The sequence below is a fragment of the Pseudopodoces humilis genome, chromosome 7 (assembly GCF_049639895.1).
Source record: "Pseudopodoces humilis isolate 2021_Gansu_Grassland_sample_001 chromosome 7, ASM4963989v1, whole genome shotgun sequence".
Classification (NCBI taxonomy): domain Eukaryota; kingdom Metazoa; phylum Chordata; class Aves; order Passeriformes; family Paridae; genus Pseudopodoces; species Pseudopodoces humilis.
This window is the reverse complement of record NC_142206.1, coordinates 56400115-56422899: the sequence shown is the minus strand read 5'-3', so window position 1 is coordinate 56422899 and position 22785 is coordinate 56400115. Positions and strand designations below refer to the sequence as shown.

Genomic DNA, 22785 nt, shown 5'->3' with positions numbered 1-22785 from the left:
TATAGGGACCATTGGAGTTCTACTCACAGATCTGTGGTAGCAAAGGTCAAATAAGAAGAATAGGGTCACTCAAGGAAATAGGTTTTTCCATGAATAGGAATCTTGAGATGAGATTTGCAAAGCGGCTGGCAACACTGATTGCTTTAAATTTTCAGGTCCACTTGGGGAAGTGTTGGAGAAATTTCAGATTCAAGGAGTAGCTGGTTATAACTATCAGAGAAGCAGCTGACATTTTGTTTGGCTGCAGGTGGATGTAAAACTTATTATGATCTGCTTGTTCAAATTGCTGGGGTATAGCTTCAAAGAGTATGTCCAGCACTGTGTAACACACAGCATAACAAGAGACATGCATAAAGGAAAAAGCAGGAGTGAGATCTAGTCTGCATGTCATCTAGATATATTTTAATCTACTTTTTAATTCTTTGTGATCCAAACTTCCATTATTCCTGAAAGGCATCCCATGGGGATGGAGCACTTGTCTAGTCTTGTTAATTAGGGCAAGATCAACTTAATGTGCCAGTTGGTTTGGTCATAAAACTTTGTGAAGTTTATGCTTAAAAAATATGACAAAATCATTAGCTTTGTTGTTTTATTTCCTTCCCTACCCTGTGTAGGTATGTTATTTTAGGTATGCTTGACTGTTATTTAAGTTACAGTCTTCTGCGAGGACAGCACTTTTGGGAAGAAAAAAGAGGAAAAGAGAGGGAAAGAACAATCTCCTTAAAGTAATTAGTAGAGAGTTTACTACTTAGTAGTTATTATTATAAAATTCTTATTAATTTATGGCTAGTTGGTTAATAGTGTAAAAGCTTGTTACTGGTTTTTAAGTAAAAGAGTGTTCAAGGGTAAACATTCACTTTCCTTATAATAGTGTTTGGCCTAGAAGATGGCATAAAGAATTTCACTGGAAAATAGGTAATAATGTATCTTTGGTCTCACTGCATCTTTCTCATCAGCTTATTACTTTAAGGAGACTGAAGCTTGAAAAACATGACGAAAGTAGGTGAAGAAATGAAAGCAGTATGTTTCCTAATGCCCCCATCTCCAGCCATTTTCAAATGGTAAAGCTAGTCACAAAATCAGGAGGCTGAGGTAAAAAGCTGCGAGACTATAAACCCTTATATATGGATCTTTTCAGATTTATGTATTGTTCTTTAACCTTTACCAGTTTTCAAGCTGATATCCAGATGAGAGTAATAGTTACCCCTTCCCTCCCTGCCAAGAAAGTGGAAATTGCTATGAAAATGCATGATGTCAGGAACTGGCAGGCTTCTTTTATTTTCTTTTCTCCCTTCCCTCTGTCCCAGATGTTATAATAAAATTTTATCAGATTAAGGTCAACATTATCTGGGCCTTTCCTTCAGCATGTCTCTGCTTCTTTGCAGTTTTCTGATGCAGCACAACTTAGAGCAGCTGCAGGATTGCTTTGTGTCCTTGCACAGCCATTAAACAGTGCAGGTGCAAAGCCTGGAGCTGGACCTGTTGTGGCTATATCCAGTGGGGGAATACTTATGGGAAGGGTTTCTCCTGCCAGGCAATCTGCAAACATTTTGATGAGCAGAGGGTGCTTGACAGGGAGATGCTTCATTGCACCATGGGCCATGTTTGAAACCTCAAGTCCCTTTTTGGTGTAGGATGGAGCAGGCAGGAGCTCAGGGCTTGGCTGGCAATGAGCACGGGAGGAATAAAGCAGGAGCCCTGCTGTGTCTCCTCCTTCTGTGTTTCCCTCCCATCACTGCATCATGAGCTGGCCCCAGAGTGGGGTCCAGACTGCTGCTCATCCTTCTGTGAGCCGAAGAGGAACACTCAACATCCAAAATTGCCTTTGGCTACTTAAGATGAAGAGGCATGTCGCCTGCTTGGTAAGAGAAGGGCTTCCTAGCAGTGCTTTGGGAGCTGCTGGAGATGGAGCCATGCTTTGCTGCTGAGCAGGAGTGCAGGATTGCAGCGAGGGGAATGCGTGGCTGCTCGCTGATGGGCGGCTGCAGCAGGAACTCTGCAGGGTTTGTGGCACTCTGGAATGGATTATTTTTTCCTTTTGGAACATAAATCTCTTTACCTTGGGAGGATTCAGCCTTGATTTTCTGTCCCATGCACAAATCCTTCCCTGGGATAGCAAACAGACCCACCAAGCCTGTAGAGAACTCTGTTTTCCGTTTCCATGCTTGCGGAGCTAATTCAGACTCAAGAGAGTGTGTATTAGCTCTTGGAGTTTGTGACATGTACTTTTTCACTGTTTAATTAACTGCAAGGGTCCTAATTTTTGGCTCCACTTACTAATCTGTGTGTGTGTGTGTTACTCTTTATTTCTGTAACCTAAAGGATGATAATACAGGAATGTGGTTGCTACAGCTGAAGAGAGTTTTTGAAGAGAACTGCTTATGAAGAGAGTTTAGTGATAAAAATGAATTATACTATTTTCATGCAGTTACGTCTAATCCTTTATGAATGATTTCAAGTGAAATTGCAAATACTGTGATATGTATGGATAGGCTTTGTTCTGCACCTTGTACTCATCTCTGAATAAAGGGGTTTTTCTTTTTGGGACCCTCTTAATTCATCCAGAAGTCAGGTAAATAAATAATTCTTACCCATCTTTTTTTTTTGTTTTGTTTTGTTTTTAACTGTGTGTCTCATCTGATGGGGCCACTTGCTTATTGAAGTGACACTTTTTTTCTTCAACCATGATTTCAAGAATTCCTTAAAATTTTAATTTAAAGAATGATTTTGAAAGTCCATTAAGTGTTTATTACAATTTTATAAGGGTGACTTTTGCAAAGAGCTCCCATAGGAGCTGCACAGAAAATTATTCCTGGTTTATGTTGCCTGGGTGAGGAGCTGTTCTGCAGGTCCAGTAACTGCTCCAGCTTTGTGGCATGTGACAGGGCTGATGGCACTGGAGAAATAATTGACGTATGACACTACTTTGAAAAAATTCAGTCATGGGTATTTTTGTCTGCTTCACATGCCTAACATAAAAAAATAGATTGTATAGTTGCATAAAAGTGTTCCCTGCTAGGTAAATTGCAGTTTTTAAAGGCATTATCTGGTGCATAACTGGTTAAAAACTGGAATTAAAATGCCTAAGGATTGGATGGCTCCTGAGGCACCTGTGAGGTCACTACAGTCAGATCCCTGTTTCACTGTTTATTTTCTTTAAAATGTTAGAAAAGCCACTTGAATGTTTATCTTTAAAAGTATATTGATATCTAAATGATGTGACTTGGTACCTTTTCAGAATTTAATCTCAACCTGCCTGAGTACTAAACATCACTTTGTGGTGGCATTAAAGGCAGTGGTGATTCAGAGCAGGGTTGCTCCAGCATCCTGGCAACGAGAGCAGCAAAAGGGTTTAAGAAAGCCAGGAGGGCAAAGCTTGGTGTGAACTTTCGGTAAAGCAGCACTTTTTGGTAAACTGAACACTTGGCTTTCTAAAGGAAAAGGAGGTTGAAAGGACTAGTGCAGAAAGTTTCCACCTGCTTCACTGATGTATTAGTAGTGATTTAGTTAATATTTATGTAATACTTAGATTTGAAAAGATCCATTCCTGCCTGAATGAATCTCCTTAGAGATATTTTCCTCATCTTCATTGGGTTTTGGGTAAACTTCTCAATCTTGACAAAAAATTCTGTGTTTGTTTTTAATTGCTTAACACCATGTTGCTGAACATAAATGCTGGAAATAACTCTTTTCCCTGCTTTCCTGTCTGCAGAACATGAAACTGTTGCTGGGTGGAAGGGAAGGGACTATACAAAAGGCTTGGGGGTTAATTGCTGACTCTCTCCCTGGATTGGCAAGTACTTAATTGTTCTTCTGATGGTTCCAGTCATTTAAACAATGTACTTGTTCGGTGTACTAGTTCATACCAGCAGTGCTGTCTTGAAGGAGCTCTCCTGGTTATCCCTGCTTCCCATCCTTCGCTTCATTTTGCTGTCAGGGAGTGTGGAAATGGTTATTTTGAATGAAACTGAAATAAGGAAGGTGCTGTGGCTCTCCCTGGGCATTGGGGCTGGAGTTAGCCCAACACAACCTTTGTTGTGTCCCTGCACACATGGTGGGTGCTCTGTGTTGTGAACAGCAGCTCTCTTGATCTGTTCCTGATGAGCTCCCTGCACGCTGCTGTAGACGTAGCCTCAGCTGACCTCAGTGGTGAAAGGAAGATATAAAAATATCATACACAAGAGGTAATTCCTCCTGGTGAAACAGAGATGAGAATATGACAGACAGGCTTGTGCTCATTAAAGTAATTGCTTAATTTTATTTTTTTTTTAAAAAGAAGCCATACAGTTGTAAATTGTTCACTGGCAATGATACACAAGTCGTTGTGATAGAAGAAATCCTCTTTGTTGTTTGGTGACAGTGCTTGATGAGTGTGGATGGACAGGCTACATCAGTTCTGCCATGATTTGCTTCCCCCACCTCCTGCTGAAGGAGATGATGCTTTCCTTGGAGCTGCCATTCCCCCACCTCAGGAAGGGAGGCACGAAAGGCAGAAGGGCAGAGTAAACTAATTTTGTTTTTTCTGCATCAGGGCTTAAGGAAGGCTGAGAGTAAAACAGTGGCTGGCAGTGCTGCTGCTCTCCTTTCCCTCCTGGGAGAGTTCTGCATTCACGTGGTTCCTGCCGTGTCCCTGTGCTCCTAATGATCAGCCTGGTTTGTAGCACTTGTTGGTAGCTCATTACTGAATAAAACAGTCATTGTCCAGCAGTGTGTATTGATTTTTGACTGTCCTACGTGACACATTGCTTGAGTGTGTTATTCCTCCCTAAAGAGTTGTTAATACAGGGAGAAATGTGGTAGATTTTGGGTATTTTCAGATTACCAGGTTCTTATTCTTTTCTCTCAGATCCACTTTTTAGCTTAGTGAGTTTTGACCCAAAGTAAAGGAAATTATCAGGGTGGTTTTTTTTTGTAGCTTTTTTATTCTAGGTCAGTGACATTTTGAAAACTAGGGCAGGAGAAAACCAAGGTCAGTTAGAGTCCTACAAAAAGGCCTCACAAAGAATCCATTCACCCTCATAAAAATAAAAATCTGTATTAATTAACCACGTGATAGAGATAAGAATTGGAGAGCTTGATTAAATCATTAGCGCCTCTGAGCAGCAGCATTGGAGGGGGAGCTGGGAGAGAAAACACACTCAGCCTGGAAATTGCAATACAGCGCCTGCCATGGTGCCAGGAACACATCTGTACTGAGTGTGTGTGGCGTGGAAACCCTGACTGCTGCACACTATGAGCTGGGGGAATACTGGCAAGCGTGGAGTTCTGTTATTAATTTGGGAGGAGATTCTGTTATTTGTTTGGGTAAGAAAAAAAGGCACATTGCAGCAGAGGCAGCAGCTTCTTGGAAGGCAGCCCAGTGGGTTGTGTTAGGTAGCTTGTGGAGGGTTTAAGGTGCTCTTATGTGTGTGCAGTGGAATAACCACCTTGTACTTTCACCAGGCGAGACATTTGCCTAAGAGCTGCCCACGTGAATCAACACTTGCAGTATCTGGCCCCTATTGCATAATGAAGCATTTTAATATGGATGTCAACCAAAACAAGGCAAAGTGTCTCATCCTAACCATCTGTAACCAGCCCCAAATGCAAGTTCTTCAAATCAGCAGCAGTGGTGTGTGTTTGGCAAGAGCTGCAGCTGCAGGAGCCGCTGGCGTCAGGCAGAGTAGTCAATATTTGCTCTCTATCCCTTTTCAAATGCTAGCAATGCCAGCCTTGCCTGCCTGATAAAATTGAGCGCAGCGACTCAATAATTGCTTGTTGGGTAATTGGAATGGCTCCCACGTGGTGTTCAGCTGAAGGGTGTGGTTGGCTCCTGTGCTAACATGAATCCAGTATCTCCATGCTATTTTTGTCCTCCCTGTGAGCATTGCAGGGTTGTTTGGTCTGTGTGCCATGTGTGCACTTAATTTTCTGTTTTCCAGACAAAACCCAATTTTGTCATGTCATTTTTATCCATTAAGATTGCCCTTACCTTACCGTTTGAAGGCAATCTTTGTGATACTTAGAATTTTGAAACAATCCAGCAAGCAGGGGAAACCTCCTGCTTCATGCTCTGACAGGAGGGTGGTGTTGCAGATTAGTGGAGGGCTGTTGAAAGACGCCTTCACTACAGGATGGAAAGCAGTGCTCGACACAGGTGACATGAATGTTTTTGCTGATGCTCACCTGCCCACTGAGGCAGAAGGCAGCCTGTGGGATGAGGAGCAGGAGCCTTGGTTATCCTCGAGTGAATTTCTGTGTTTCAGGAGCTGATGAAGCTCCACAGAAACTCCTTTGGTCTGTCTTGGATCATGAAAAGACCCCATGACTGGGGTTTGTGGTTGCAAATTCCCAAAGTGTAATAAAGTGTGGGATGTTTTCCTGTGAGTGGCATTTTCACTTTCATGGGCAGAACAGTCAACTTTGTTTTTTTTCCCCAAGGACTTGGTGTTTTTGGTGTCCTTCATCCTGCCCAGCTTACCAAAACATACTTATCTATTGCTGAGAAGTCTTGCACTTTCCTTACAGTGTCAAGCTTGCCTTCAATTAATCTTTTGAGCAAGAACATGCTTTCAGAGGCAGAAGAGATGGTCTGTTCCCACCCTGTCTCCCAGATTTGTTTCTCTGTGCAAGCCTTTTCTGGGAAGCCAGCCCCAACACTTGCAGTCAAGGCTGCTGTGGAAAAGGAGATAAAAAGGAGTTTGTGCTCAGGCTGGCTCTCACGAGCCTTTGGGGTGGCTGCTGGTGGCAGATGTGAGTCCATCATCTGAGGGGTCAGCACCTCTGTTTGTCACCTGAGACCTGCATTCAGACTTCCAGCCCCTAAGAGATGTGTGTGTTTTGTGGTATGCCTTGGAAATGGAGTGGTTTTTTGGGAGGGAGCATGGGCTGGGAAGTCAGGTAATAAACTGCCCCTGACAGGGCTGGTCTGGTCTGACTCTGCTGCTCACCCTCTGCTTCACCTTCTGGGGGAACTGGGCTTTCCTCCATCTCTGCTGCCCACAGGCAGGTGTGAGAGACCATTCAAATACATCTGGTTTTTCAAATGTGGCTTAACCAGCTCTGTGTCTCCCTGCACAAGCACTGGTTGGTAGTTGCTCACAGGGTGGCACCACGAGGGTTGGGGCTGCAGAGCTGCATCTCTGTCCCTGGCTCCTGCTCTGAGTCCCAGGTCACTGGTTTTTGCTGCAGCACAAGTTCAAGCACTTCTTTCTTCCTCTTGCCTATATTAACACACCATGTGCTCCTTTATGGCTGGGTTAATAATTTGTACAGCCTGGAAGGGGTGCTGGAGGAGGGTGTATTTCCCCATTACAACCTCATTACTCTTTCCAGCCGTTTGGTTAGCAAAGACTTCTCGTTGTGTGGCTTCACCTCCAGCCTGCATCCAACTTAATGGATTTTGGCTTTTCCCAAACTCCAAGATATATCTTGTACTGAGGAGTCCTTGAAGGAACATTTAGGAACAGACAGAGCTATTGAAGACATTTTTCTTTGTAGAATTATGTGCTTACACTGCTCTTTGTATTTGATGATCTTCTGAGACATCCTTCATTAGTTATTCTCTGCATCCTGTAGGTTATGCTTGATGGTTGTAGAGGTCTTTGCAGTACCAGCTCAGCAAGCAAGAAAATATCAGCTATAAAACAAGAGTTGAGAAAAACTGATATTAAATAGTAGCTTAATATCTGGAAGAACAGACCTTAGGTTTGATGTGGATGCCATATGTCTTTTTGAGAAAGAGGAATAAAACCTGATCATTTTTTCCATTAACTTTGTTTTCTTTTTGTGTTTATTTCCCAGTCCAGCGAGAGTTTACACAGAAGAAAACCTTCACTAGTTGGATAAATTCAATATTGGCAAAGGTAAATGGGGGTTCTTTAGTAAAGACATGCCTTTTGCCTTTTTGATTCAGATATTGCTGGTTAGAGATTACATTTTTTAGGAACAAATAAAATTAGTGCGAGGTTTTTTTAGGCACTGAATGGGAAAAGGAGCCCTGAGAAGCATTTGCTTATTAAGTGCAACAGCACTGTATTGGGGCACGTCCAAGGACATTTGTATGAGGTGGTTTGTGTGTAGATGTCACTCTTCCTTTCTCATGTGGTAAAACTTGTGGTGGATTGAGGCACATGTCTCAGGGTTTTACGAGTTTCTGAGTTTACAGTTGGTTTTACTGGGGTTAGGTAAGTGTTGCTCTGTTATGCAATCCAAGAACATAAGTTTAATGAGATGACCTGAGTGACTGGTAAGTATTAAGACAAACCACATAGTAGTGGAGGTGCTCTTTAAGCTCTCAGAAAACAGCTCCTGCAGCATGTGCTGGGGCTCTGACTTGCTCAGGTAAATAAAACCTAAAAATTTATCCTGGTCTTTCCTTGAGCACAAGCTGCTGAGCTTACGATAAGTTTGTGTTGTGTGGGTGAAAAGAGGTTTAGTTATGCAGCTCTATACTCAAATGTGTACTTAATATTGATTAAGATCTCAAAATATGAATTAACTGCCTTGTTTAGCTTTCCCTTTCTCAATTTTTTTTTCTTTTGCCCCAGACTTGAAAAATGTGCGTGCTTGAAAGTGAGGCCTAAAATTACCCTTATAAAACATAGAAGCAGGACAAGGGGGAGGGAATAAGGCACAAACATAATAATGGGTTAGAAGAAGCAGGATATAGCTATTCAGATGCAGGATTTTTATTGAAGTTTAATGAAAAAAATAAAGGATGCTAAACATCATTGAACAGAGTAATCTGTGATGTTTTGTAGTGTGTTGAATTCAAAATGACAAAAGATTGAAATTTGCCTTGCAGCATACCCCTCCTTATGTTGTCTCAGACCTGTATACAGACATACAGCAAGGACATTTGCTTCTGGATCTGTTGGAAGTGCTTTCAGGTCAACATCTGGTAAGAGAGAGTAATAAAAATATTACCTCAATCCTTTGTCAAGACCAGCAAAGATTTCTGGATATGCTTAAGTGCAACCATATGAATCATCCCCCTGGAGTCATAGAGTTAGTTTCAAGTAACTTATTTTTATATCATTGGCTCTCAAACACGCTGAAGTAAGTTGATCCAAAGTAATTTATGAATCTTTGCAGGACTTCCTTTATGAAAATATAGAATAAAATTAATTTTTACAGTTGAAGATATAACCTGTTTTTTTTTCTTCGCAGCCACGGGAAAAAGGATTTAATACCTTCCAATGTAGAAGTAATATAGAAAATGCTTTGACATTTTTAAAGAGCAGATCAGTGAGTATTAACTTCAGAATTCACAACTAAAGCCAGTTTAGCTGGTGGAACATTTTCTTTGTTAACAATGATCCCTTTTTTCCCTCCTTAGCTGAAGCTCATAAATATTCATGTAGCTGACATTATTGAAGGAAAACCTTCCATTGTGCTTGGCCTAATCTGGACCATTATATTTCATTTTCATGTAAGTATTTCAGCCATGTAAGAGTTTTAGTAGAGGGGAAAAGCACAAAAAATGTGTTGACTTATGTGATTGCTAAATAAGATGAATTAGTACTAAACAAAAGATTATTTTCTGACATGTGCAAGTGACAGCTCGAGGAGGAGATGCACTAATACAGGGATAGCAGTGATGAACAGTATCTAGCTATAAATGGTAGGAAGGAAAGATACTGAGATTTATTTTTTTTAAGCAATCAGTTAAAAAATGGGATAAACTTTGCTTGTCTGAGGTCTGTAATGATTTAGCTCCAAAAAGAGCAGATAGTGTGAAGTGGCTCATCCATCTCTCTCAGAGGCAGCCCCACTCCTCAGTGCTGACTGTGCTTACAATGTACAATTCTTGTATCGCTATTTTTCAATACCAACCCCTGAAATAACACAAAGGCTGTCACAGTCATGTTTCTTATACAGTAAGAGTGTGCATCTTGCATGGCATGAGGTTGTGGGGAGGTGTGGAAGCACAGGGCCTTGATTTAATCATCATGTAGGGCTGCAGAAGATGCTGGAACCAAGCTGGTGTCTAGGGAGAACCCAGCAGTGAAATAATGTAGGTGCACTCACTGGTGACTGGGGCTCAGCAGAACCCTGAGAATCAATGATTTCTAGCAGTATTTAGCCCATATTTTTTGTGGCAGAGGTAATTTGATGCCAAAGAGGCTTGTGCTGCTCATGGCCTGTGCAATTACCTTTTTACCTAAGCCAAGCTTCTCTGACCAGAAGAGATCTCTGAGGTCTATCAAGTAGGTTTTCCTGCACTCTGAGTGAGCAGGCAAACTCTGACTATGTCTGCTACATGTCATTCTTGACAGAAATCTGCCATGGGCTGCTGTCACTGGATAGAGTAGAAATTGAGTGAGAAGGTCCCTTGATGTCATTGCTGGTACCCACAGCATAACACAGAAGTCTTTGGGTGAATACAAAAAAAAAATCCTAAAGATGGAAATTCAGCATGAAATAGTTCAGATGGTGCAGATCAATTGTGGTTTGATTCTAGGGGACAGGGAAGCTGCTGTTACAGCTGTCATTGAGTCCTGTCTAATTCTCTGTGGTGTTCTGCCATTCATTCCTTGGTAATCTCTCAGTGAAGCCTCATTAAGTCTCCCATTTTCTCTGATAGATTGAAGAGCTGGCCAGGACACTTGCCTGTACCTACAATCAGCCTTCACCTGATTGTTCAAGTGCCATTGACTCCTCTACAAAGGCAAGCAGACCAGCTAAAAAAAGTGCTAAAATTAAGGAACGGTGGAAGATGTCTGCTACAAAGGCTCTTTTGTTGTGGGCAAAAGAACAGTGTTCACTGTAAGTTCCATCCAAGACTTAAAATTAGCACGCTACACTTTGTATTACTGCTTTCCTCTCTAAATGTGGTGATATTTCCCCCTGCTTTTTTGAGATGAGTCAGTGACAGTTCAGCAGAAAAACCTTTAACTTTTGCCTGTGGTTACCAGTACTTTTAATCAGGCCCAAAATGTTTTGATGTGAGCCCTTTAAATATAATAAAGCGAAGCTCATCTTACTAATTAAACACAACACTGTAATCTGAGTTGTTTGGCTTTTCTTTTTTAGGGGCTCCTGTGTGATAAGCCTAGTGAAATGTTTACATGGTTTGCTTGTTCTAATCCTCATGGTTGGCACTGATTCACAAAGTTTCAAGGATTTTTTTGATATTTCTTAATGAAAAATGTAGGATTTCTACGATTCCCACAACTCATGCTTTTCTGTCAAAACACTGCATGATCCCAAAGAAGGGATGCTAATAATCCTGGTGGTCCTAGTCCCTAATTCTAAAACATGTTTCCTTCTGCTTGATGGACTGATAGCACTGCTGCTTTCAGGGAGTGTGTTCACAGCACACAATCTAGAGCAGATACAGATATTTACATTTTCTTCTAGGGCTGCTGCTTCGCTCCAGGATCTTTCAAATATGCTTTACAGTAATGTTAGCTCTTCCTCCACAGCTCTTTGGGTTGTTCCATGTTATTAGTGGGAGATAAAGGGCTTCATCAGCACATCAGACACTTTCTGCCCATGGAATGGCACTGAGGTTTGCCTTCTAGCTGTGTTTTATCAGAAGATTAATTGGCACATCAAAATCAGCTCTTTGTCTATGTTATTTTCCTCTTTCTTTTGCCTGTTTTTCAGCAGTATTGCTGTCTGGTTTGCAGTATCATTTCTGAGCTTGTCATTATGGTGAAATATTTTCTTACCAATGAATCCTGCAGTTTTTGGTAAAGAAACAAATCTTGTAAGACTTGGCCCATTGTTTTGTGACTAAATTTGATCACCTGAAACCCCCCATCTTTTCCATGCTGTAACATGCTCATAACATACAGGCTGTTCTTAGAAAGTTGTCCCAGAATTCACTGTGGCCTGCATGGCTGGGCACCTCACAGCACTGCTCAGGCTGTGAACATTAATAAAAGATGATCTAAAGACACTTAGCTAATTAAGAGAAAAATAAATACTTTTTCTTGCACTAATACACAGCTTTTAAGATTTGGATTTTCTAAAATGCCAGTTCTTGGTGTCCTTACATGTTCTGCAGTGCTTTTCTTGTTGTTTTCCACCCCATAGAATGCCTAGATGTTGAGGACAAATCAACATATTTTTATGATACTTAGAAAGGATTTGGATCTGCAAGGCTCTATCTTCAGAATGCAGTAGAAGACAAAAAGAAATAGTCATCTCGTAAAAACAGTGTAAAAATAAGCAATTGTTGCAATTGGTAGTACTGGCTGTGTTGTTGTCTGACTTGTGCAGAAGTTCAGTGGCAAGGTGCTTTTGGATTTGGTTCACACTCCATTTTACTGAATTTATATTCTGTTTCTAAAGTTATACTTAAATCCTGTTTCTTCAGATGTTCTAACATCTTGTTTCCACTCATTTCTGGGATAGGCATGGCTCTGTCAGTATCACTGATTTCAAGTCCAGCTGGCGAAGTGGACTGGCGTTTTTAGCCATCATCCAAACTTTGAGGCCAGGTCTGGTTGATCTGGAGAAGGCAAAAGTGAGAAGCAATAAAGAAAACCTGAAAGAGGCTTTCAAAATTGCAGAAGTGGAGCTGAACATCCCACGGCTTCTGGAGCCTGAAGGTAAATGATCAGCTTTTAAAAAAATCTTTGTTATTAGGGGTGAGATTCATGTGATCTATAAGAGTGTGCTTAAGTTTGAAATGGAACATTGATGTTTGTTGTAATGCTCAAACCTGAGGTTCGTTATTTTATAACATCAGCTTTACTTAGGGACTGTAGGATTTTTGAATTGGCAACAATTGCAGGAGCAATATGCAGAATAAAGGATATGAAACTTTCCTGTTCATGGGAGAAACTTTTTCATTACTTAATCATGTTCTATTAAAATATTCCCAAGGGAAAAAATGTTCATTATATATTAATTTCTGTCAATGGCATGTTAAGTGAGCTGTTGCAAAATAAACATGTTTCTGGTAATGTGTTTTAATAACTGCAGCATAGTGTGTAATTATGTGATCAGGCCTAGAAGGCTGCATAATTATGTAAATGGTGTATTGGCTCTCGTAGATGTTGACGTTGTGAATCCGGATGAAAAATCAATCATGACTTACGTGGCTCAGTTTTTGCAATACTCCAAGAATTTGCCTGAGTCTGAAGAAGACATGCAGGTATGTTGTGTGGGTTATCACTGAGGCATTTTCAAATTAGTGTGCTTTCTTTGCCCAGTTTATATCTGAGTCAGTAACACATAGTAGATTCTCTGATTCTGCTACTGACAAGACTGAGTTGGGTTGAGCCTTCTGATGCTTCTGTGTGGTAGAAAAAACTCCATGTTACAGATTTTTGATGGTCATACAGGTGGAATTGCTGTGCAGGTTGTTTTGTTTTCATTTAACTATTGCAGAGGACATATTCAAGCTTTGTTGTCTTCGTATGTGTAAACATTGGAGAGGCAGAAAGATTTCCAGATGCACAGAAAAACCAGCTTTAAATTTAATAGCTGACATGTAAAGTGGACAGAAGTTGCCTCTGACAGGTTATACTCAGCAGAAACCGACATTTGCAACTGTCTATATTTTCTTATGAGAGTTTAGTTGGTTACCCACATATCTCCATACTGATAATCTTCTTTCAGTAGAACTGCAATCAGGTCTTTTTTGATGTCTTCCTATATCCAGGTGCCAGGTTTAAAACTTTGTCCCTGCAATGTAATAGTGCCCGAGTCAAAATTCATCAGGTTCCCCAGGAATTATTATTTGTTTTTCAATAGCTTTGAATGGACTTTATCATATCCTGAATGTGTGTTGTTTTATGGCACAATGTAAATTAAAAACAATGCTTGAAAAATGGAAAAATGCAATTTTCTGCTCTAATTACCAGGAGAAAGTAAGAGAGGCCATGGGCTGGTTGGCTGCACAGGAGAAGAAGTTAGCAAAGCTGCTGGTGGAAACAGAAAATGAAGCATATTACCAGAAGTACAAAGTAAGTTGCATTTCATATTTAGAAGCTTCTGTGAAATATAATCTATTTCTGAATGTTTTTAATATTTTAAAATTTTAGTATTTTTCATCTTCATTGCCTAAACTGAAGTGTTAAATAAGTTTCTAAAGAAAAATTAGAAACCTGATGATGAAATTGTTAAATGCACTCTTAAGATTGAAGGAAAGGTAGGCAAAAATTCTCTCTGTTATGAAAAAGAGATATGCTATTTTGTTTCTGAGCAGAGTTTTTGGAAAGAGTAAAGGAGTGTCTTAATTGACGTAGTTGAAGACTTGGACAAGATTCATGCACGTAGGCCCTTCACAGAGTTACTCTTGCTATTTCTGTGCTAATTACAACAGTAGGTTTTACCCTGCTAATGTTTTAGAGGAGTAGTTGAATTGCTGACTGTAGGTTGTGCTGAAGCAAAATTTCCTTTGGCTTATATTGTAGCCAGAGTTTGTAATAAAGTGGCCCATGGGGATCTGTCAGAGGAGGAATTTTCCCTTTCTCTTGCTGGGAGGGGAGAACTGTGTTCTGGCTGCACTGACATTATGTTAAATACAGACTTAGGGAATGGCACCTATAATTTCAGACCCAAATACTGCCTGGAGACAAGAATGCCTCTTGCTATCTTGCCTTTGCATGCATCACACCCTTTGAAGTTAATGGAACTCATACCCAAAGTGTGTTCAAAGGCAGGACTTGGCTCCGTGAGCTTCCATCTGACGTCTTCTGTGAATTACTCTTCTATTTTATCCCTAGGAAATGATGTCATTTATGGAAACATTTAACCAAGAGAAAATCCCCTTTATGCCTGTGTTGTCATCAAAAAGAGGTGAAGCTGAGCTGAGTGAAGGCCAGCAGCAGATGAGGGAAGAGTGGGATAAAGTGGTCGCTCAGGTCAGAGGCATTTCTCGCTCGCCCCATTACCAGCATGAGCATGTGGGATGGATGAAGAAGCCTAAGTCTATCCCAGGAACTCACACTGGGAAAAGTGGGGAGATGATGCTTTATTTGGAATGATAAAAGAGGTTTGAGCCTGAAGTCTGGACAGTCTGGGTGGCATTCACTGCCCAAGAGGAGGCAGAAGGTTACTGTGTGTTACCTTTCTGCCTCCTGAGCCTCAAGACTGAAACATCCCTGGAAAATGCCCTACATCTGATTATCTTAGAGCACTCTTCTGGGCAAAGTTTTTAACCTGTTTGTGCTTAAAAGGTTATTTTGAGACATAATTATGTGCTCAGAGCACAGATACTGATCTAGTGGGGTTGGTCAGTGCTTTGCAGTGAGATCAGTTGTGTTGGCTCAAATTGGGGTGCATAGGGCCATGCTGGGAATTACTGTTTTTGGAAGAGATGTTCCCCTGTCAGCCCCACGACAGAAAGCTGTTCATCTCTCCCCCACTATTTTTGCAACTAGTTCACTATAAATTTTCCTGTTGCTGGGCTTTGGGATGGTCACCAGGAAAGGACAGGAATGCCAAATTCTCTGTGGTGTTGCAGAGGTTACGGGCTGGGGGCAAACCTGGGTTTGAGGTAAAGAGGGCTGATTTTAGCTGACTTCTCTGAAAGCTCTTGTTTTTTTGAACAGTGACAGGCATGAGGGAGTGGGTTCCTGGGATGTCTCAAGCACCAGCTTATATCAACATTTTGGAGATAGGAAGAAAATAATAGTGAGAGATTTAATCCACTTGTTCTCCTTTTAAAGATTAATGAGTGGAAAGTGAAGCTGGACCAGATGTTGCCCTCCCCTCTGGATAGCATTGAGGCTTGGCTCCAGGAGGTGGAACGTCTGCAGGCAGAAGATTTGCCTGATCTGCAGGACCCGTTCAAAGCAATGTCTGTCTTCAGAGAAATAATTGTAATATTTAAGGTATGCTGATCACAAATGAAATTTGACCTGGCAAAGCACTTGTTATGGAATTGCTGTTTGACATTTTGGGAAGTGGTGTGCATATGTTTGTCTTCTAAAGATGAAAAGCTCTTCTGAACATACCTTTGAAGAATTACGAGTTTAATTAAATAACTGTATGGGTCTATAAGGCAGGTTTCAGATTTCACTGGGGTGAGATTAAATTTGAGTACTGCCTGAATGAGTAAATTATGCTGTTCTTTTTTATGTGGTTCCTGCAACTTGCTTGTTTGTTAAGTAATAACAGGATAATTGCATCTTTATCTTTAAATCTATGCTTAATGCATACCTATTTAGAAAAGCACTTGAGCTTAAGGTTACATTCCAGGGAGTTCAAGAAGTTTGTGTGTTTAAAGTTAAATAGTTCAAGAAGTTTGTGTGTTTAAAGTTAAATATTTGCTGAATCACTCTGTAGTTCCATTCAAGGCAAGGGTATTTTGATACCTTGGTACCATGCAAGTTATTTATTCTGATCTTCAAATATTTGCACAGATAATAGTTTACACATCCTTTTGAGTTTGAAAGTTCTGAAGGAGTATATGTGTTGATGACTGACTGGTGATCATAATGCCATATTTGAGTTTTTTATAAACAGGTTTGCTGATTTTGTGACATTGTCCTTAAAGAGGATTTGAAAGAATGGGCAGTGGAGGTTCTTGCAAGTGGCTTAATAACATCACTCTTTTGTACAGTTTCTAGCCAGGTCCTGCTATGAGAGATGGTTTTTTAACTGGTAACAGCTTTGTCAGTCTTTAGCCACTCAATCTAAGACTTTTATTGTGCAACCTAAGTACTTAAAGCATTTTTAAGAATAAGATAGAGAGACTAATGTAATTTCTTACATCATTTCTTTTTACCCATTAAACATATAGATAAAATCATTACATTGCTTCAAAAGAAGAAACACATTGATGCTTAATTCCTGCCAGATTCACTTTTCTTGATGGGAAGACATTGATGGGAAGAGAATTTTTTCCCCTTTTAGTATGTTGTATGTAGGGATCATATTGGCAAGGTGGTACCTTATAATGCAAATTTTACTTAAGATCTAGGAAATTATCCACCAATGCTCATAACTGTCTGACTGATACAGTGTTAAGATTACAAAATATGGTGTTAAAAATCTATTTTTGTGGATAAGGGCTGTCCCAGGATTTAGCCATTTCCATTAATGTGCTTTGTGGCAGATTTTATAACATAGAAATTAACTTGTAGCTTTTTTTAGTATGCCACTGAGAAATAGGCTTTTCTTCTGTGCAATACATTTTATGTTTCATTTTCAGGTAGGAAATTTGGTGCTGAGACACATGCCTGTAAAGTATTCCCCAACTGTGGGACACTGGGCATTGAATGGTTAATTTGATACCCTGTCAGCCTGGTGTTAGACACAAATTTATTGACCCAAATGAACTATAGAACAGGTGACGTAATAGATTTATTCAACAGGTTTTGCTGTCAGTCTTTGCTAAGGGATAGCAGAGAACAATTTAATACCCTGAAGCTGTTACAATGATGCTTTTTTCTCCTAAAGTGATTGTGAAAGTGCAGAAAAACTGATACCAGCAGTATGTAAGGTTGTGGTCCTTATATTTAAGTAGATGCACAGTAACAGGAGAAATCAGGTAATATGGCACTAAATATGCACTTCAGAAGGTGATCAGGTAAATACTTTTATTGCACTTTAATGATAATTTTAATGGGAGATTGTCTTGTGCTGACTAGTTCTTAATAGCTCTTTCCCTAATGGCAGGTGAATTGGAGATCCCAGATGAAATCTAGATCAAAATGAGTGGCTTACTGTGTCTTGTTCTCCCCAGGGCTTGATGGATTGTTTTGATTCTCACTTGGACACCCTTCAGTCATTTAAGAATGAAGATGAGAAGAATATGCCACTAGTCGTGCCTGAAAAATTAGAGGAAATGAAAACAAGGTTGTGCTCAAATTCCCTCTACTTCATGTTGTATTTTAGCTCTGCAATTACTTGCTCTGCTGTTCTGAACAAAGCACATAATTTATCCATGCCTTGAAAAAAAAAGAGCATTTTTAACCTAAGCACAGGCTGACTGTCAAGTTGAGCAGCCAGGGATCTCTCATTGGTGCAATGAATGTTTAATTATGTGTACAGAGCTCATTAACAGGACCTTTTGAGATGCCCTTTGCTAGTGGGGATAGGAGACAACCCTAGGGATAGGAAACTTGAATATTTTCAATGTAAAAATTTCCCTAGTGGCAGGGATTCTCTAAAGTTTTATTTCCAGCATTAAAAATCACTGTGATCTATAACTTGTGTGACTCCAAATATCTGTTGGAGGATATTAAAAAAAAAAAAGAGCAGTGAATCTGTATCCATAACCTGAGATGCTTTGACATACAAGTGGCAGATGCCTCTTTTCTGGGCATTTCAGGTTTTTCATACATGGAACAAGACAACATTGACTGCTCAATTGTTGCTGTTTAGAAAAAATGGACTGTTGCTATCTTAGAACTTAATTCCCATCATAACAAAAAAAATGTTTACATACATGTAATCTTGATTTTTTAGGATAAAGTCCTTATACAGTAATACACCTTGTATGTCCAATGGTTTTGAATAAACTTTTGGAACTATTTTCTGTTTGCAGATGTAGCAATATTCGTTCCACAAACCCCAGCACTTTTCTTGAATATCACTATGGACTGTGCTCAGCCATTGCCAATGAGGTGAAGTTAAAGCTAAATATTTGGGATGTGAAATATGGGGCAAAAGAGTCCGTGGAATCACTGCTGGAAAATTGGAATGTAAGTTTCAGAGACACGTATCACACCCTGATGGTAATTCTTTCCCAGCCTCTTTGATTCAATCTTATGTCTTTGTCATCTGAAGATATTATAGCTGGTAGAAGCATGGTGGACTGGTGAAATCTCAGATTTATTCAAAGAAGGGCAGGTAGACTTCCCTAGAAACTTTTCTTGCCCCCAACATCTTCCATTTTGCTATGAATTAGAGTTCTTTCTTCAGTTTGGAGAAGTAATGCAAGCCATGACTGATTTTCTCTTTGCGTGTTTTTATTCTTTCTTGTGAAGATTTCTTTCTTTCTAGACTGTTTATAGAGCCAGCTGTAGCAGCCCTTCCCTTGCTCCAATCCATAGAACCCTCTCTGGAGTAGTTCAATAGTTGTTTTCTTCAAAACCAACCATTATTCCCACTGCTGCCTCTTCCTTTTCCCAGCTTCTTTACCTCCTTATGCTTCGTGGTGAATATGGATTGTCTTGTTCTCTTACATCTTATGCTTAGCTTAGTTTCTGGATTCAAGTTATGAAGCTGATGCCACTGTATGCTTTTAGGAGGAGATGGATTTCCCAACCCCAGATTTGGATACTGCATCAGGAAGAGAGGCAGAGGTTAAAATGCTGATGCCTCCAGTTTTTCCCATCTCAAGTTAGTGGGATTCCTTTTGAATTCCATCTTAGTGGACTTTCTCAGAGGATTCTCAGACTGGCATATCCATAGATAAATTAGTGGGAATTTCACCAGGCTCAGTACTGTGGAAGGAGGCAACAGTAGGTTGTATAAAATAGCAGTTTGCCTAAGCAGTGTCAACCTCATCCTGTAGTGAGATGGTCATGCAGAGTTAATCTGTGCTGAGTTTGTTGGTTCAGTTGGTTTCATAAATACTTATTAACATGTTATTCTGTAGCTGTGGTTCATGGTCTTGCTCAAGCTGACAGAATGCAGAGCTTTCCCAGGGAGTTTAGGGCTTGTTGCTGGTTACTTTCTGGTCCCATGATGTGAAGTCCTGCCTGAGTGGTGATGTGGTGGCCCAGGCTTGTCACAGCCGCAGGGGAGGTTTTTTTGTGGCCTGCTGGGTAGGACATTTGTAGGAGGGGAGAGTGCTGGAGTGAGATCACCTCAGACAGAGAGGGGCTGGAAGTTGACCCTCATTCCCTATGCACACACAAGTCTCCTCCTCTGCTCCCATTTCTTCTTTCATCCTCTCCATCCCCCGTTTGTCCTGATCTGTGTGAGAAACAAGGCACACCAATATTTCTGTGCATGCAGGGAAAACCACCTTTTGCTTTCATCACTTTTTGGATTTATGTGACTAAATTCTGCCTGATTTGTTCTAGATGCCATTTCTTAGTGTTGCCCTGGGGCTGTAACTTTTTGAAACAAGCAGTCCTGACTCATGCAGGGCTGTGGCTCAGGCAGTGGCATTCAGGTATTCATATTTCTATTTACTTTACTCTCTGCACAAGCAGAATAAAAGAACAGGTCTGTTTCAGACTAAAGGGTGCAGCTGAGTTGCTGGGTGGGCTTTGCTCAGTTTACATTTAACCTGTAGGTTGTAGGCTCATATTAAAAAAGAAAAAAAAAAGTGTCCCAAGCTGTATTTCTTACCCAGTTTTATGTTATTCAGTGTTACCCATATAACTTGCTTTTCACTTTTGGCAGAATTTCATTGAAGAAAAGAAACTTAAAAAACAACTAGACACTGCTACTCAAATCTGTGAAGACTTGAAAAACATAAATGGTTCTGACTTGGGTAAGCTCATGCGCATAAGTTGAATGAAGATCTCCACTTTGAACTGATGTGCTGCCACCAGTTTTAATTCCATGTAAATGGTGCTTCTGTTTAATTAATATTTCTGTTTCCAAATGTATAACAATAATCCCTATTCCACATCCTAGCTGGAGATCCTCAAGAAATCAACAAACTTTTGAAGACAGTGGAGTCAAAGATTTCTACGTGCAAAGAGTACATTTCCAATGTAAACACCACCCTACAGAAAGTCCTGTCCTCTTGGAGTAATTACACAGAAAACATCCACTTACTAAAGACATGGCTGGAAGAAAACAGAAATGAGGATCCAAAAGAGGTACCTGGTTGGATTTCTCTTTGCTTGACAAACAGAGATACTTTGAAGCCTCCTGGAAGAAAACCATTAAATGTTACAGTGGCTGCTGTTGTTGCTTTTCTGCTTTTCATTTTGGAAATAAACATTTGACAGGGTTTTGCTTTGATTGATTTCAATTCCTCTGTCTAGATCCCTGCTGAGATCCTGGCAAAGAGGAATTCAATTCATGGTTCCCTAAATGAAGCTGGAAACCATCTCATTGAAGTCAGCAAAGAGCAAGTTGGATCAAATATTGCCAAAGAGCTGAAGAAGCTGAACAGGAGATGGGCAAAGTTCATCAAAAAGACGCACTTTGTGAGTTACAATTTACTATTACTTTTTGCCATGCAGCCTTCAAAGTCGTATTTTCTAGATTTACCAGCTTGTTAATCAGAGATTGATCAATCTTTCAGTCAACTCAAAGCTGCCAGTTTTAAAGCTTCAGGAACAGAGAGTGCACAGCAGCATCCCATTCTTTAGTCTTTGTGACTCAGTTAAATTCTCATGATAACAGGATGGAAAATGTTCAATTTTTAAATTGAAATCTCAAAACCACTTATAAAAGGAAATCTTATTGCAGAATAAAGCTCTTAATTCAGTGCTAGGAGTGGAAGAAATCAATTTAGTCTGTGCTATATTTTTACAGTCTCTGTCTTAGCTGGTAGAAAGTAATTATTGCTGCATAGATATTGCTAAGGTTGTGCAACTTTTCACCAGCTCACTTGACAGGTTTTTAGGCTGCTGTAAATCCCTATACAACTTGCCTAATGTTATACATATTACATTTTCTCGAATGCTTTCACAAGAATGACATTTTTATTCTGCCTGGGAATATTAGAACTCTTAATTTTCTGAGTTGAGCCTTTCATTGACATTTATTAAAGGTACTGCTGTGACAGTAAATGGTGGCAAAAAATTACTACTACATTTTTATAGGAGATGAGCTTAGTGAGAAAGCAGTAGAATCAAAAGGTGAGGGAAATCCAGAGTTTGCTAGAAAAACCCTTAATAAGAGACTCTTCAAAGAAAAATATTGAGGTGTCAGAACAAAGGTGCAAGAAGCCTGTCTAAGGTCTTAACGACTTCCTGAGTTATTTTTGTGGCATTGCTTTGGACAGTATGACTATCATGTATATATATTACATTTATTTTTTGATATCAAATGCCTGAGCTGTGGCCTGTGACTGCCAGTACCATTAAACTGTCAGCACGCTTCCTGATCTTGATTTGACCAACACCAGCTGCTGTTCTTTTGGACAATTCTCTGGTGTGGGCTGGGGGATGCTGCAGCTCAGGAGTTTTCTCCATAGTAGTGTGGCTGCTTACAGGGGAGGGGACCAGGAGACAGGCCATGTGGGCACAGGTTGTGCTGTCCCACCTGCCCTCAGGGCTGAGGAACTGAGCCTCACAAGGTTTATTTCCCACTATGTTTGGCATTTATTTCTCCTTTGATCCCTTTTGAGTGCTAAAGCTGGGAAGTGACCCAAATGGTGACTGTGTTGGTGGAGGGCAGTGGGGAGATGATGGGAGGGATCATCTTACCCTGCTCTTTGTTGATAGCTTGGAGAAGAGAGCACAAATGCTGCTGAAAAGACCACGGACCTTCCAGGGAGCCTGGAGAAAATTGAAGAGCTCCTTGGAGGGGTGGACAGCTGGGCAGCAGAGATGGGACGAGTGCTTAGCAAGATCAGTCACCAGGAGCCTGTGGAGCCTAAGATGGAGGAGCATTTGCAGGTGAAAATGCTGCTTAAAATACTTGTTCCTCAGATTGTCATCTTGCAGCACGGATTTGTGGCCTTGCTGTTATTTCTCAGGATCACTCCCAGATGAGCTGTGAGTGAATCTTCCACCATGAGTGTGTCCAGATGACAAGCAGGTGCCAATGGAATGCTGTTGGTGTCACTGATCAGCAGCTTGTTCTCGAGTGATATTAATTACTGCTGTCCAGCACAGCACTTGGAGCAGACTAGAACTCTGCAAGTTGCCAATTTGAGTAGTTTCCCTGGTCATACAGGACTTTTATCATCTACCCTCCAGTGCAGGGACGGGGTTTGGGATACCTTGACTGTATTCAAAACTTACCCATCAAAAACTG

At 40.5% G+C, this 22785-nt stretch overlaps 1 protein-coding gene across 3 annotated transcripts in view; it reads left to right on the top strand.

The window, feature by feature from the left end:
• Positions 1-22785, top strand: part of SYNE2 (spectrin repeat containing nuclear envelope protein 2) — a 174554-nt gene that overhangs the window by 19704 nt on the left and 132065 nt on the right. For all 3 annotated transcript variants that reach the window (XM_088057691.1, XM_088057692.1, XM_014249769.2), the window contains 16 exons: positions 7783-7844; positions 8786-8881; positions 9151-9228; positions 9320-9412; positions 10568-10749; positions 12346-12542; positions 12990-13090; positions 13803-13904; positions 14667-14804; positions 15612-15776; positions 17633-17745; positions 18437-18593; positions 20248-20338; positions 20485-20672; positions 20841-21005; positions 22251-22424. In XM_088057691.1, coding sequence (XP_087913817.1) covers positions 7783-7844; positions 8786-8881; positions 9151-9228; positions 9320-9412; positions 10568-10749; positions 12346-12542; positions 12990-13090; positions 13803-13904; positions 14667-14804; positions 15612-15776; positions 17633-17745; positions 18437-18593; positions 20248-20338; positions 20485-20672; positions 20841-21005; positions 22251-22424 — 2102 coding nt within the window. The remainder of the gene's footprint in view (positions 1-7782; positions 7845-8785; positions 8882-9150; positions 9229-9319; positions 9413-10567; positions 10750-12345; positions 12543-12989; positions 13091-13802; positions 13905-14666; positions 14805-15611; positions 15777-17632; positions 17746-18436; positions 18594-20247; positions 20339-20484; positions 20673-20840; positions 21006-22250; positions 22425-22785) is intronic.